Here is a 17,450-nt window from a genome sequence, read left to right on the forward strand (position 1 = left end):
AAAATATGAAAATATGCACTTTCACATCAACTGATTTTTTATTATTATTAATAACTAAGATGACTGAGCACTTAAAACAAATGAACTCATTTAATATATAATAGAATATTTCAATATCTGATAAATTAGCACTGATGTCATTTTTAAAAATTATAACTATTTTGTCCTTCATTTTTCATGCATACTTTTTTACCTTGTCAATTTCTTTTCAAATCTAAATTTTAAAGAAAATGTATTAACCTATTTAATGTATAAGTGCATTTCTGTATATTTAAGCTTCTTTCTAAGATGCCTTTAATGGCATTTAAAGGAAACTGCATATATTGGCCTTATTAACACTTAATCCCTTTGTGGGATTATGTTCTTCGTAAGAATCATTAAAATACTTGAAATGGACTTTATTTAGGAAGAGTATCTCATACCCTTGATTATAAAATAATCAATAATGCATCATTATATAAAGAATATCTAGCCTGTGACAATTCTCATATTGTGAGATTTGCTGCTATTGAGTTTCAGAAATATAAAGGAACATGTATTTATAAAAGTGATGTCATATAACCTGTATATATTGTTCTATATTTTTCTCTCATTTGTAAGGCAGATGGACAGCACAGAATTACAGCCAATTTTGGGGAATGACTTTAGAAGATGGTTTTAAATTTCGCCTTGGCACTTTGCCACCTAGTCCCATGCTCCTGAGCATGAATGAAATGACAGTAAGTGTTCCTTCTGATTCACGTATGTGCATGTATTTGTAAAAGTGTGTTCGTGTGTGCATTAAAAGCAATTATAAATCACTAAAATAATGAGTTTTGAGCTTTCAGTCATAATTTTGTCACGTAAATAAAAAACCCTTTCCCTAAATGGTTGTTAAAACCCTCAAAAGTTTCATATGAGCTTTGCAAGTTTACTGTTACCAATTAGACATAGTCTCCTTTAGGAATGATTGAATGGGCTGGCAAGATGGCCGAATAAGAACAGCTCTGGCTGGCAGCTCCCAGCGAGACCAACGTAGAAGGTGGATGATTTCTGCATTACCAACTGAGGTACACGGTTCATCTCATTGGGACTGGTTAGACAGTGGGTGCAGCCCATGGAGGGTGAGCAGAAGCAGGGTAGGATGTCACCTCACCCAGGAAGAGCAAGGAGTCTGGGAACTCCCTCCCTTAGTCAAGGGAAGCCATGAGGGACTGTGTTGTGAGGGATGGTGCATTCTGGCCCAGATACTACGCTTTTCCCATGGTCTTCGCAATCCGCAAACCAGGAGATTCCCTCAGGTGCCTACACTACCAGGACCCTGGGTTTCAAGCACAAAACTGGGTGGCCATTTGGGCAGACACTGAACTAGCTGCAGGAGTTTTTTTTTTCATACCCCAGTAGTGCCTGGAATGCCAGTGAGACAGAACCATTCACTTTCCTGGAAAGGGGGCTGATGCCAGGGAGCCGAGTGGTCTGGCTCAGCATATCCCCACAGCATACCCCCACAGAGCCCAGCAAACTAAGATACACTGGCTTGACATTCTCGCTGCCAGCACAGCAGTCTGAAGTTGACCTGGGACACTCGAGCTTGGTGGGGAGAGGGGCGTCGGCCATTACTGAGGCTTGAGTAGGCGGTTTTCCCCTTATAAACCGCCACCCCTTATAAACAAAGCCACCTGGAAGTTCAGACTGGGTGGAGCTCACCACAGCACAGCAAAGCCGCTGTAGCCAGACTGCCTCTCTAGATTCCTCCTGTCTGGGCAGGGCATCTTTGAAAGAAAGGCAGCAGCTCCAGTCAGTGGCTTATAGATAAAACTCCCATCTCCCTGAGACAGAGCACCTAGGGGAAGGGGCAGCTGTGGGAGCAGCTTCAGCAGACTTAAATTCTCCTGCCTGCCAGATCTGAAGAGAGCAGTGGATATCCTAGCATGGTGCTTGAGCTCTGTTAAGGGACAGACTGCCTCCTAAAGTGGGTTCCTGACCCCCCATGCCTCTTGACTGGGAGACACCTCCCAGCAGGGTTCGACAGACACCTCATACAGGAGAGCTGTGGCTGGCATCTGGTGGGTGCTGCTCTGGGATGAAGCTTCCAGAGGAAGGAGCAGGCAGCAATCTTTGCTGTTCTGAAGGCCCTGCTGGTGATACCCAGGCAAACAAGATCTGGAGTGGACCTCTAGCAAACTCCAGCAGACCTGCAGAAGAGGGGCCTGACTGGGTAGAAGGAAAACTAACAAACAGAAAGCAATAGCATCAACATCAAAAAAAGGACACCCATGCAAAAACCCCATCCGAAGGTCACCAACATCAAAGGCCAGAAGTAGATAAATCCACAAGATGAGGAAAAGTCAGCACAAAAAAAGCTGAAAATTCCAAAAACCAGAATGCCTCTTCTTCTCCAAAGGATCACAACTCCTTGCAAGCAAGTGAACAAAATTGGACAGAGAATGAGTTTGACGAATTGTCAGAAGTAGGCTTCAGAAGGTGGATAATAGCAAACTCCTCCGAGCTAAGGGAGCATGTTCTAACTGAATGTAAGGAAGCTAAGAACCTTGATAAAAGGTTACAGGAACTACTAACCAGAATAACCAGTTGAGAGAAGAACATAAATGACCTGATGGAGCTGAAAAAACACAACACAAGAACTTCATGAAGCATACACAAGTATCAATAGCTGATTCAATCAAGCAGAAGAAAGGATATGAGAGATTGAAGATCAACTTAATGAAATAAAGCATGAAGACAAGATTAAAGAAAAATGAATGAAAAGGAACAAACAAAGCATCCAAGAAATATGGGACTATGTGAAAAGACCAAACCTACCTTTGGTTGGTGTACCTGAAGGTGACAGGGTGAATAGAACCAAGTTGGAAAACACACTTCAGGATATTATCCACGAAAACTTCCCCAACCTACCAAGACAGGCCAACATTCAAATTCAGGAGATACAGAGAACACCACAAAGATACTCCTCGAGAAGAGCAAGCCCGAGACACATAATCACTAGATTCACCAAGGTTAAAATGAAGGAAAAAATGTTAAGAACAGCCAGATAGAAAGATCAGATTATCCACAAAGGGAAGCCCATCAGACTAAAAGTGGATGTCTCTGCAGAAACCCTAAAAGCCAAAAAAGAGTGGGGGCCAATATTCAACATTCTTAAAGAAAAGAATTTTCAGCTCAGAATTTCATATCCAGACAAACTAACTTTCATAAGTGAAGGAGAAATAAAATCCTTTACAGACAAGCAAATGCTCAGGGATTTAGTCACCACCAGGCTTGCCTTACAAGAGCTCCTGAAGAAAGCACCAAATATAGAAAGGAAAAACTGGTACCAGCCACTGCAAAAACATATCAACATTTAAAGACATTGACACTATGAAGAAACTGCATCAACTAAGGGGAAAAATAACCAGCTAGCATAATAATGTCAAGATCAAATTCACACACAACAATATTAACTTTAAATGTAAATGGGCTAAATTCCCCCAATTAAAAGACACAGACTGGCAAATTGGATACAGAGTCAAGACCCATCATTGTGCTGTATTCAGGAGACCCATCTCACATGCAAAGATACACATAGGCTCAAAATAAAGTGATGGAGGGATATTTACCAAGTAAATGGAAAGAAAAAAAGCAGGGGTTGCAATCCTGATCTCTAATAAAGCAGAATTTAAACAAAGAAAGATCAAAAAAGACCAAGAAAGGCATTACATAATGGTAAGGGGATCAAGGCAACAAGAAGAACTAACTAACATGAATATGTATGCACCCAATACAGGAGCACCCAGATTGATAAAGCAAGTTCTTAAAGACCTACAAAGAGACTTAGACTGTCAAATAATAATAGTTGAAGATTTTAACACCCCACTGTCAATATTAGACAAACCAACAAGACAAAAAATTAACAAGGAGATTCAGGACTTGAACTCAGTTCTGGACCGGGCGGACTTAATAGACATCTACAGAACTCTCCACCCCAAATCAACAGAATATACAATCTTCTCAGCACCACATAACATTTATTCTAAAATTGAACACATAATTGGAAGTAAAACACTCCTCAGCATTTGCAAAAGAATGGAAATCATAACAAACAGTCTATCAGATTAGAACTCAGGAATAAGAAACTCACTCCAAACTGCACAACTACATGGAAACTGAACAACCGATTCCTGAATGACTACTGGGTAAATAACAAAATTAAGTCAGAAATAAATAAGTTCTTTGAAACGAATGAGAACAAAGACACAATGTACCAGAATCTCTGGGACACAGCTAAAGCAGTGTTTAGAGGGAAATTTATAGCATGTAATGACCACTGGATAAAATGAGAAAGATCTGAAACAGACACCCTAATATCACAGTTAAAAGAACTAGAGAAGCAAGAGCAAACAAATTCAAAAGCTAGCAGAAGACGAGAAATAACTAAGATCAGAGCAGAACTGAAGGAGATAGAGACATGAAAAACCCTTCAAAACATCAATGAATCCAGGAGCTGGTATTTTGAAAAGATTAACAAAACAGATAGACCGCTAGCCAGATTAATAAAGAAGAAAAGAGAGAAGAACCAAATAGACACAATAAAAAATGGTAAAGGGGATAACATCACTGATACCACAGAAATACAAACTACCATCAGAGAATACTATAAACACCTCTATGCAAATAAACTAGAAAATCTAGAAGAAATGGATGAATTCCTGGGCACATACACCCTCCCAGGACTAAACCAGGAAGAATTTGAATCCCTGCACAAAGACCAGTAACAAGTTCTGAAATTGAGGCAGTAGTTAATAGCCTACCAACCAAAAAAGTCTAGGACCAGACGAATTCATAGCCAAATTATTCCAGAGGTACAAAGAGGAGCTGGTACCATTTCTTCTGAAATTATTCTAAACAATAGAAAAAGAATGACTCCTCCCTAACTCATTTTATGAGGCCAGCATCATCTTGATACCAAAACCTGGCAGAGACACGACAAAAAACAAAAATTTCAAGGCAATATCCCTGATGAACATCTATGTGAAAATTCTCAATAAAATACTGGCAAACTGAATCCAGCAGCACATTAAAAAGCTTATCCACCATGATGAAGTCGGCTTCATCCCTGGGATGCACGGCTGCTTCAACATATCCAAATCTATAAATGTAATCCATCACATAAACAGAACCAATAACAAAAACCACGTGATTATCTCAATAGATGCAGAAAAGACCTTTGATAAAACTCAACACCCCTTCATGCTAAAAACACTCAATAAACTGGGTATTGATGAAACATATTTCAAAATAATAAGAACTATCTATGACAAACCCACAGCCAATATCATACTGAATGGACAAAAGCTGGAAGCTTTTCCCTTCGAAAACTGGCCCAAGACAAGGATGCCCTCTCTCACCACTTTTATTCAACATAGTATTGGAAGTTCTGGCCAGGGCAATCAGGCAAGAGAACGAAATGAAGTGTATTCATACAGGAAGAGAGGAAGTCAAATTGTCTCTGTTTGCAGATGACATGATTGCATATTTAGAAAACCGCATTGTTTCAGCCCCAAATCGCCTTAAGCTGATAAGCAACTTCAGCGAAGTCTTAGGATATAAAATCAATGTGAAAAAATCACAAGCATTCCTATACACCAATAATAGACAAACAGAGAGCCAAATCATGAGTGAACTCTCATTCACAATTTGCTACAAAGAGAATAAGATACCTCAGAATACAACCTACAAGGGATGCGAAGGATCTCTTCAAGGAGAACTACAAACCACTGCTCAAGAAAATAAGAGAAGACATAAACAAATGCAAAAACATTCCATGCTCATATGCTCATGGATAGGAAGAATCAATATTGTGAAAATGACCATACTGCCTAAAGTAATTTATAGATTCCATGCTATTCCCATCAAGCTACCATGGACTTTCTTCACAGAATTAGAAAATACTACTTTAAATTTTATATGGAATGAAAAGAGATCCCATATAGACAAGACAATCCTAAGCCAAAAGAACAAAGATGGAGGCATCATGCTACCTGACTTCAAACTATACTACAAGGCTACTGTAACTAAAACAGCATGGTACTCATACTAAAACAGATTACAGACCAATGGAACAGAACAGAGGCCTCAGAAATAATGCCGCATATCTACAACTATGTGATCTTTGACAAACCTGACAAAAACAAGAAATGGGGAAAGGATTCCCTATTTAATAAATGGTGCTGGGAAAACTGGCTAGCCATGTGTAGAAAGCTGAAACTGGATCCCTTCACTACACCTTATACAAAAATTAATTCAAGATGGATTAAAGACTTACATGTTTGACCTAAAATCATAAAAACCCTAGAAAAAAACCTAGGCATTACCATTCAGGACATAGGCATGGGCAAGGACTTCATGAGTAAAACACCAAAAGCAATGGCAACAAAAGACAAAATAGACGAATGGGATCTAATTAAACTAAGGAGCTTCTGCACAGCAAAAGAAACTATCATCAGAGTGAACAGGCAACCTACAGAATGGGAGAAAATTTTTGCAGTCTATCCATCTGACAAAGGACTAATATCCAGAATCTACTAGGAACTTAAACAAATTAACAAGAAAAACAAACAAACAACCCCATCAAAAAGTGGGCAAAGGACATGAACAGACACTTCTCAAAAGAAGACATTTATGCAGCCAACAAACATATGAAGAAAAGCTCATCATCACTAGTCATCAGAGAAATGCAAATCAAAACCACAGTGAGATACCATCTCATGCCAGTTAGAATGGCAATCATTAAAAAGTCAGGAAACAACAGATGCTGGAGAGGATGTGGAGAAATAGGAATGCTTTTTTTACTGGTGATGGGAGTGTAAATTAGCTCAACCATTGTGGGAGGCAGTGGGGCAGTTCCTCAAAGATCTAGAACTAGAAATACCATTTGATCCAGCAATCTCATTACTGGGTATATACCTAAAGGTTTATAAATCATTCTACTATAAAGACACATGTACACATATGTTTATTGCAGCACCATTCACAATAACAAAGACTTGGAACTAACCCAAATGCCCATCAATAATGGACTGGATAAAGAAAATGTGGCAAATATATACCATGGAATACTATGCAGCCATAAAAAGGGTGAGTTTATGTCTTTTGCAGGGACATGGATGAAGCTGGAAACCATCATTCTCAGCAAACTAAGACAGTAACAAAACCAAACACTGCATGTTCTCACTCATAAGTGGGAGTTGAACAATAAGGACATACGGGCACAGGGAGGGGAACATCATGCACTGGGGCCTGTCGGGGGACTGGGGGCTAGGGGAGGGATAGCATTAGGAGAAATATCTAATGTAGATGATGGGTTGATGGGTGCAGCAAACCACCATGGCACATGTATACCTATGTAACAAACCTGCACGTTCTACACATGTATCCCAGAACTTGAAGTATAATAATAAAAAATAAAATAAAATAAAATAAAATTGATAATCCAGAAAAAGAATAATTGAGTGTTTATTTACATTGCTAATGACTTCACAGAAATACAAATTTTGGATTACTGGTTATTCAATGTGCCAGTACTTCAGCAAGTCATTGTTTCAATTTTTCTTTTTTACCTAAACACAGTTATTTTGTCCTGTCTATTCATTATCATATTAGAATAAAATAAATGTTAGTATCTTCAGACATATATGCCTTGATGATTAGTAAAGGTTGATCCTCAAAAATCCTCAAGATTTCTGTTAAAAGCATATCTTCAAATTTTGCCTGATGACCTGGCAAACTCCTTTGTAAAATTACCTCAAGTTTTCTAACATTCTTATGCTTTGAACTATCATATTGGTTTTTCCCTTTCATTTTTAAGAAGTGTTATCATCTGCTAATAGGTATCCTGCACAAAGAAGTTTCTACCTCTCTTGTTATTACAAACCTGTTACAAATCTGCCGTGTTACCACCCAATGTGTGGTGTTCTCCAGGCACATAGACTTTCCAGTTGAGATATTGATTGTATTCAAGGCCTGTTATGAATGCCCGGGGCAGAGTGGTGCTTCCAGGCTGCTGGAGTGTAGCCTCTCCACTCTCCAATGAAGACATCCAGTCTCAGCTGCCTAGAAGCTCTCAGCATCTTTAGCAGGCAAGATTGTTGTTTGCTGTTGGATGAGTTGTAAATGCACGAGTTTCTCTCCAAATGTTTAATGTACTTTGCTTTTGAGTGATGTAATCACCTGAGTTATTGTTCCAATTCAAATTCCAGTACCAGGGCCTTCTAAATTATAACTAGTATCAGAGAAGATAATAACAGACGTTTATGAAATACTTGTGTGTTAAAGCACTTACAGTTTCATACATGATCTCATTTAATTTTCCCAGCAGCATGATGTAGTGGATACTATCATTACTCACATTTTAAAGACAGGCAAATTGAGGTCGAGAAGTTAAGTCAAGCCAAGATTGAGAGAGGTTAAAAGCCACCATAGAATTATTTATATTCATAGACAGGCCATCTAAAAAATTATTTCCCCTTAGTAGAGTTCCTGAATTGGCCAACGCTAATTGGAACTCTACTAAGTCTACTTACTCCAGTTAGTAGAGTTCCAATATAGCGTTGGCCAATTCAGGTTCAAAGTAGTAAAAAGACTTTTAATTTCTTAACCAAAGCTAACTTTCTGAAATGTTCAACTTTGATATGCTTTTTTTTTAATTTATTTTTTTATTATACTTTAAGTTTTAGGGTACATGTGCACATTGTGCAGGTTAGTTACATATGCATACATGTGCCATGCTGGTGCGCTGCATCCACTAACTCGTCATCTAGCATTAGGTATATCTCCCGATGCTATCCCTCCCCCCTCCCCCCACCCCACAATAGTCCCCAGAGTGTGATATTCCCCTTCCTGTGTCCATGTGATCTCATTGTGCAATTCCCACCTGTGAGTGAGAATATGCGGTGTTTGGTTTTTTGTTCTTGTGATAGTTTACTGAGAATGATGATTTCCAATTTCATCCATGTCCTTACAAAGGACATGAACTCATCATTTTTTATGGCTGCATAGTATTCCATGGTGTATATGTGCCACATTTTCTAATCCAGTCTATCATTGTTGGACATTTGGGTTGGTTCCAAGTCTTTGATATTGTGAATAATGCCGCAATAAACATACGTGTGCATGTGTCTTTATAGCAGCATGATTTATAGTCCTTTGGGTATATACCCAGTAATGGGATGGCTGGGTCAAATGGTATTTGCAGTTCTAGATCCCTGAGGAATCACCACACTGACTTCCACAATGGTTGAACTAGTTTACAGTCCCACCAACAGTGTAAAAGTGTTCCAATTTCTCCACATCCTCTCCAGCACCTGTTGTTTCCTGACTTTTTAATGATTGCCATTCTAACTGGTGTGAGATGGTATTTCATTGTGGTTTTGATTTTCATTTCTCTGATGGCCAGTGATGATGAGCGTTTTTTCATGTGTTTTTTGGCTGCATAAATGTCTTCTTTTGAGAAGTGTCTGTTCATGTCCTTTGCCCACTTTTTGATGGGGTGGTTTTTGTTTTTCTTGTAAATTTGTTTGAGTTCATTGTAGATTCTGGATATTAGCCCTTTGTCAGATGAGTAGGTTGCAAAAATTTTCTCCCATTTTGTAGGTTGCCTGTTCACTCTGATGGTAGTTTCTTTTGCTGTGCAGAAGGTCTTTAGTTTAATTAGATCCCATTTGTCAATTTTGTCTTTTGTTGCCATTGCTTTTGGTGTTTTAGACATGAAGTCCTTGCCCATGCCTATGTCCTGAATGGTAATGCCTAGGTTTTCTTCTGGGGTTTTTATGGTTTTAGGTCTAACATTTAAGTCTTTAATCCATCTTGAACTGATTTTTGTATAAGGTGTAAGGAAGGGATCCAGTTTCAGCTTTCTACATATGGCTAGCCAGTTTTCCCAGCACCATTTATGAAATAGGGAATCCTTTCCCCATTGCTTGTTTTTCTCAGGTTTGTCAAAGATCAGATAGTTGTAGATATGAGGCGTTATTTCTGAGGGCTCTACAATCATAAGATTTAAATCTTTAGAGATGTGGCTCTGATTTATGGTTTTGAGTGACCTAACTGTATGATCAACAGAAAAAGAGTTTTTTTCTGTTTTATTTCTCATTTTTGTCCTACCCAGTGAGAAAAAAGAGTGGGCAGCATTATTTAAGAAAAGAGGACAGACCTTTATAAGGTTTGCTCTTTCACTTGCTTTTATTGAGGGCCACGGTGGGCCACACACTCACTTATGTGTCTCTATATATTTCCTGAAAATTATTTCTAACATATCCTTTATAAACAAATTTCTGCAGCTTGGAATACTTTATGTTCTAGAGAAAATGATTTACATTTCTTTCCCAAGTTTCCACTCACCATAGCAAAGAAAAGGAAATTTAATTCAAAATCATTTACTGGCTCCTGGGGATTTGTTTGCATAAAAGTCACTCTGGTGATACTTAAATTAAAACTCTTAATGATGAGTTGGGAAGAATTTAAATTACCTAGTGCTTTGAATTATTGTAATAAGTTACAAGACCTGGAATTGCCAAGTAATTCCAGGAAAGCAATAAGAAAAATTCAGCTGAACCAGTAAGAGTTCTATTACGCTTATGATGTAAGTCAAAGAAATGCATCTTATTTCTAAGGCATAGTAGTTAGGACTAAATTTCTGAGTGTTAGAGAGGTTTTAATATGTGGCCAGTTAGAATAGAATCAGAAATAACAGCAAGTGTTTCTAGGAAGAACATGAAGTAAGTATGAACTGAGTTGAACTGGAAGCTTTGGAAAGCTATAGCTACCAGTTAGTTTTATAGCTAGTTCTTAATCTGTTGACTACATAGAAAAACCCAACATGTGATATCAAACTGCCTCCAACTACAGTGACAATGAATTTCTTTTTGTGGGAATTCTTCTCGATTACTGGTGCACTCCCCTCACCGCCCCACACACACACTTTTCCCCAACTTTTAAAAAATCATTTTCAACGTTTGATAGACTATACATACAGCCAGGGTGGGCAGTAGCCAACAGTGGTATGATTTCAAGCATGCTGAAAATTTCCATGCACCTCCTTCCATAAACATCTCCTTGGCCATATTGCTTGGGTAAGAGTTTAGATTCGGGAAATTATTTTCCCTGGATGGGAAAGATAAGCCATGAGTCATCCTGAATTCCTGGGAAAGCTCTTTCCTTCCCGGCTGGTTTCCTGGCTTCATTCCTTAGCTTAAGTCATTATTCCCGTAACATGTCTACTGGCTCCTTCACTTATTACCTCAGTCTCCTTCTGCACAAAATGACAATGGTGGTAGTATCTAGCTCATAGGGTTGCATAAGTCCCATGAAATACTGGATGAGAAATGCTTAGCACAATACTTAGATTATAGTAAAGTTTAAATAAATGTTATTATGTAATATATAAAGGTGTTCTTTCTCCCTTGTATTGACCTTGGGAGAATAGCAGGGTTTTGAGGCAAGTTAATGTGGTAAGGACTAAGTTATTAAAACCTTCATTATTTGGAGCATTTTCTTTTATAAAGAAAGGTGTAGGCCTGGATTTATTGACTCTGATAGAGTTTATATATTTCTGGTGAACTGAGAGTTCTGTGATGCTCTTACATCAAATCAAATCAACTTTGTACCTGATTGTTTTTCCAGACATAATGTTCAAGTGCTTGTGAATTTGGGAGATAGCACCAAGAAGCTTCACTGTGTTATATCTTATTATAAATATTAAAAATATTTTGAAAAAATACTATTTTCACATAGAAACGTGAAAATTAAGAGTTCATTTGTATGCTTGGCTCCGTTAAAATTTGTTTCTTTAGCAATTTTGAAATTATTTTTATTTCCCAAGAAGACTAATTAGGTTACTAAAGCTATTACAGGTAAGTATTATGTCTAAGGTGGAACTATTTGGAAACAATTAAAATATTAAGAAGGCTAGTATGGCATTTAAAACCTGTTGGTATACTATACTATTTAATATCAGATTGTGGTAAGTAAAATAATCTAAAATTGTTTGAGTCAATCTCATAGCTAACCAGAACAGCATCCTTTCTCAGTCATCCAATATATATTAATGTATTGGCATTAACTAACAAAGAAAAAAATGTTATACTTTCTATAGTATGTTGGAAGTTGAAGTAAAATAATACTTTATTTATTTTACAATAAAAAATCTTTTAAAGCCAATGATTTTTGAGGTGAGAAATGGAAAATTTTTTTAATCATCTGGATACTTTATTATTCTCTAGATAACATGTAATAATATGAGGATTTTCTTTCTTTCAGAAATATATTTCAATGACAGCCAAGTACTGAGGCATAAGAAATATCTTTGAAAATCTTAGTAATTTTCCAAGTTTAGTTTCTACTGTTCATGGGATTTGAATTTTTTTTTTTTTTTTTTTTTGAGACCAAGTCTTGCTCTGTTGCCCACACTGGAGTGCAGTGCTGCTATCTCTGCTTCCTGCAACCTCTGCCTCCTGAGTTCAACCAATTCTCCCTGCCTCAGCCTCCTGAGTAGCTGGGATTACAGGCACCTGCCACCAAGCCCGGCTAATCTTTGTATTTTTAGTAGAGACAGGGTTTTGCCATGTTGGCCAGGCTGGTCTCGAACTCCCGCCCTCAGGTGATCCGCCCGCTTCGGCCTCCCAAAATGCTGGGATTACAGGTGTGAGCCACTGTGCCAGGCTGGGATTTGAAATTTTTGATTTGACTAGGAATAACCCTGTCTGAACAAACAGCTCCTACCTGATTGCGATACCATATGTCACCCTTACAAACAGAAGCCTCTGTAGAAACCAAAACGTTCAGTATAAAAGGGAAAAACACAGTTATATACTTTTCATAATATTGAGCAATAACGACCATTTTCTCCATAAAATTCGTGTTTAGCTCCCACACACATGAACATAAGGCAAATGGCATCAGGCTTCTGGAATACAGGAAGGGCTGATGTTGCGGTAGACGAGGGGAAGAGAGGCAGGGCCAGATGTTACGGTGGAGACTGTGTTTGTATATGTTTCCTTCAGCTCATCTCAGAATTTTTTCATCCGTGTAGGGAAAAGCCGAGGACAGAGTAGTATGATAGTCGTTCTTGCTGTCACTGAATTAAGAATTTTAAAATTCAAAGAGTGTCAAACTTGTGTTTCTTTCTTTTTACTACTTCTGTCTCTCTCAGAATGGAACCTCACACCCTTCAGTAAACTTTAGAAAATATACACCTGGCCTCACTCCTTATTCACCTGCACTTGTAGCAGAATGAATGTCTTACCTCTCAAATCAATTTTCAGATTTCAATGTGATATTTCTGCACTAGTCACAGTCTGATGTATAACACTGTGGTAAAATTGACTATGTCTTGAACAACACAGTGGAACCTAATTGATAACTGCAGGACAAATCTTCAAAAATAAATGTAAAAATTAATTATTTTCTTCTCTATGAAGAAATATTTTAGGCTGTTAAAAAGTAGACTTCTAAAGTCATTTTGTGTGTTCATAGTACAGGCACCTACTCTCTGGCCTCTCCCTGTCTGGGTCTGTCTTGACCTAAAGTATGTTCCATAAAACACTAGTTTGGCCGGGATGTGTGGCTCACACCTGTAATCTCAGCACTTTGGGAGGCCGAGGTGGGTGGATCACAAGGTCAGGAGATCAAGACCATCCTAGCTAACATGGTGAAACCCCGTCTGTACTAAAAATACGAAGAAAAATTAGCCGGGTGTGGTGGCACGTGCCTGTAGTCCCAGCTACTTGGGAGGCTGAGGCAGGAGAATCATTTGAAACTGGGAGGCGGAGGTTGCAGTGAGCCTAGATCCCTCCACTGCACTCCCAGGCGACAGAGCAAGACTCTGTCTCAAAAAAAAAAAAAAAAAAAAAAAAAAGACTAGTTCATTGATCTGCTTCACAATAAAAATGATATGATGTAAATGAAATAAAATAAAATATTTTGCACTGGACCAAATCCTGAACATTTAATACCATGAACATTATTACCATGTTTTAGAGCTCACATACATTAGCAGTTTGTAAAAAATACTGCAGTGAAGACAAAAATCTAATTTTCAAAACCGGTGTTTCTCAGAACTATTTTATTACCTCCTTTTGTAATTACCTATTAAAATTCCTCAGAACTAGTGTTCTAAGGAACTCATTTAAGGAAATATCACAGTTCATCCATTTTCAGATGCATATTTTTTTCACCCGTTAACACCTCTGAAATTGAGATGCTTTCTTACATTTGTTGATGCCTTGGGTTCAATGAAATATGACATTGCCCTAGCAACTTTAATGGCAATTGTGTGTGCTGTTTTAGTTATGATTAGGCTCAGCTGAGAGTGACAAAAATTTAAAATGACGGTTGCTTAAATAAGATAGAAACTGATTTCTCACCAGTAAATCTGGAAGTGGGTAGCCCTGTGCTGGAATTGTACTCTGTGGTGTTGGATACCCACACTTCATTCTTCTTGTCCCTCCATTGCCCAGCACCTTTATTTCCAAGGTCATATAATGGTTCAACAGGACTGCTCTATGTCTGTCTGTAATGCCTACATTTCTGTCAACAGAAAAATATGAAAGATCAAGATAAAGGAGTAAAAGTCAAGTGCCAGCTATCTCTTAAGGAAAGATCTCAGAAGCTACCTTACATTCCATAGGGTACAACTTAGTAGTAGCAGCCTGGGTAGGCGGGATGAGGGGGGTGCGTGGAGGGGCTGGGAAGTGGGCAATTACATTACATATTGATCTTTTTAAGAAGTCATTAAAAGATTATTATAAAAAACTAGAGACTTATCAAAGGATACCTCTTTTAAAGGTAAGGCACAAAGACAAATATTGTTGAAGATGAGAAATCCATTTAGCCATTAGCAACTAGAAAATTAGCCTTTTCATCCCCAGTATCAAATAGTTCAGAAATTTCTTGGTATTCATGGCCACTGACCTTAGATTGTAAAGGTCATAACAGAATTTCATTCTCTGTTGCTTCATTTGGTTCTCAGGTCACTATAAGCATCCAAGCTTAAATGGGTGGGGGGAAATACAACTAAAAATATAGGGCTGATGCACATAGAGGATATTGTGTAGATACAGACTCAATTGTAAGAATGTCTAGAATTTATTCTGAGGTTCCTGAGAAAATTGATCAATTTATGATTACATTTCCACCACTCTTTTAGAGATTTTAATTTAATTAAATGCAAATGTTATACAATTCTCCAGTGTTTATTGTTGTATTTAATTCCCATATTTGCCAACAATATCTTTAATTTCTAATTTTTAAATGAAAATACTGAAGCACGGAGACTGTTCACATTGAACATCAAATTTGGCTAATACTTATTTGGAAATATGGTTAGATCCTGATTAAAATATTTTTCAACATTACAATGAAAAGAATTAAGCATATCTATATGAAATCCTGTAAGTCTTTCTTAAAAATGAATTTCTGTCTACTTAAGCCAGTGTCATTTTGGAATTTCTGTCACTATCAGCTGATCTTCTTGATTCTTTTGCTTTATTAAGCAAAAAAAAAAAAAAATTAAAAAAAATGTATCATTCATTAAAGCCAAACTTCTATTACCAATTCCTAACAGCCATTATTCTGTGATGCTTACCTTTATTTATAAGCTCTAAACAATTTACTTTACAGAGGAATACAGTAATTATGAAATAATGAAATATAAAATTTTCTGTGGTTTTATAATATCAGATTAGCTGATATCATGAGGCAGATAAAAAATATGTGCCTGCTGCTCCTCAAATCCTAGGAGCTCATTTTTAGTAAAAGCAGTAATAAATAAATGGTAAAAATCTTGAAAATCCAACAGATGATCTTCATAAATTGATCTGGCTTAGTGGATTGGTAAATAAGTTTTTAATAAAAATGTCATTTTGCTTGTTGTTTCACTATTGCCTTGTCTTATTGAGACGGATTCACCATTTATATTTTTTCATTTTTAAAGAATAAATCATAAAAGCAACAAATGCATGCTGGTATTATGATTTAACTTCAAGTGCCTATGGAGGAAAACATACTTTTACTTGATAGATACGTATTTCATTATTATTATTAAATATTTATTGAGTATCTCCCATATGCAAAGCACTCTGGTAGGCTTTCAAATGTGGAGGTCAATTTCTAAATAACCCAACCCTGCTGAATTGTGTTTAAAGTAATAGTTATATGTTTATTTTTTCAGTAGAGTAGAAGGAACATATCCTAGCTTTGTCATTAAGTTGAAATTTTAAAGTGATAAAATAACAGTTGACACTCCACTATTTTTCTGAAAACATGAGGTAACTTAGTATTATAAATGCTTAAAGGCACACTGACAAACCAATAATACAAAATTGAAGGGTATGAGTTTTAAGATATGTATATTTCTGCCTCAGCTAGGAAGGCACCTTTCAAAAGTGAGTCTGTATCTCTCAAATTATCTACCCAGAGCAATAAATATATTCTGCCCCAACCCTAAGATTCTGCAATGCAGTCCATCTAATGTCATCAAAACCCCCAAATCACTTAGCTTTCTATGATGCCATCCTTGAAGTTATCATGAAAGCACTTCACAATGATCTGCTTGATGTTTTTGGCACTTTCTTCCGTCATCAAAATAGCAGTAATGGACCTCAGGATATAATAACTTTCTTATCAGGTGGTAGTAGTTTTCTAAGTCAAAACTGAACTCCCCTATTAAAATACAAATTTATAAATTATTTTGGATGAAAACCTTTTCAAGCAGACTTGTAAATTCTAAACATTCCTTGTTTTAATCTTGGAAGCTATTATTTACTTATCAGAAGTAATATTTTTTTTTGCACGATACCAACCAGATCAGTAATATGACTAGCTCAAGGCACAATCACAAAACTTTTAAATTGGTAAAAATTTTTAACATTTTACTTCTGCTGCAGATTAGCCATATATTTCTGATAAAGCAGGGAAACTATAGAAATGAAGCAGTTAAGAGTTTAGAAGCCTGAGTGTAGTCCTAGGAGCATTTCTCGTTTCGCTGAGGGACTCAACATGTCTTTTAACTGTTAAAAGTTAGTTTTCCAATTCATAAAAAATAGCTAATAATATTTGTCCCTGAGTATATTACATAGGAATATTGAGAAGACAAAATAAAATAATGAGTATTAAGACATTAAAACACTTTCAAAACTTTAAAGAACGCTCAGAAATGATTGGGTTGTGTGTGTGTGTGTGTGTGAACATATATACACAACTGATGAAAAACTAATAAACAAATCGTTATTTGGTTTAAGCCTGATTATTTTTGGAAGTGAAAGTCATCTCTTTAGAAAAGTTTGGGAAACAACAGGTTATTGTGTTCTAGATTTTCTTTGAATGAAATGAACAGAACAAGTTTACAATTTAATTGGCTTCTTGGAAAGATGGCAGCCAAAACAGACTTTGTCAGGGCTTTAACCTGGGCTCTTAAGACA

At 37.0% G+C, this 17,450-nt stretch overlaps 1 protein-coding gene across 4 annotated transcripts in view; it reads left to right on the top strand.

Annotated features, from left to right (window-relative positions):
- The window catches only part of TINAG (tubulointerstitial nephritis antigen), an 83,564-nt gene that overhangs the window by 18,238 nt on the left and 47,876 nt on the right, over positions 1–17,450 (top strand). For all 4 annotated transcript variants that reach the window (XM_019028694.4, XM_004044224.5, XM_019028697.4 and 1 more), the window contains one exon: positions 605–719. In XM_019028694.4, the coding sequence (XP_018884239.3) occupies positions 605–719 (115 nt within the window). The remainder of the gene's footprint in view (positions 1–604; positions 720–17,450) is intronic.

The sequence above is a fragment of the Gorilla gorilla genome, chromosome 5 (assembly GCF_029281585.2).
Source record: "Gorilla gorilla gorilla isolate KB3781 chromosome 5, NHGRI_mGorGor1-v2.1_pri, whole genome shotgun sequence".
NCBI classification, from domain to species: Eukaryota; Metazoa; Chordata; class Mammalia; order Primates; family Hominidae; genus Gorilla; species Gorilla gorilla.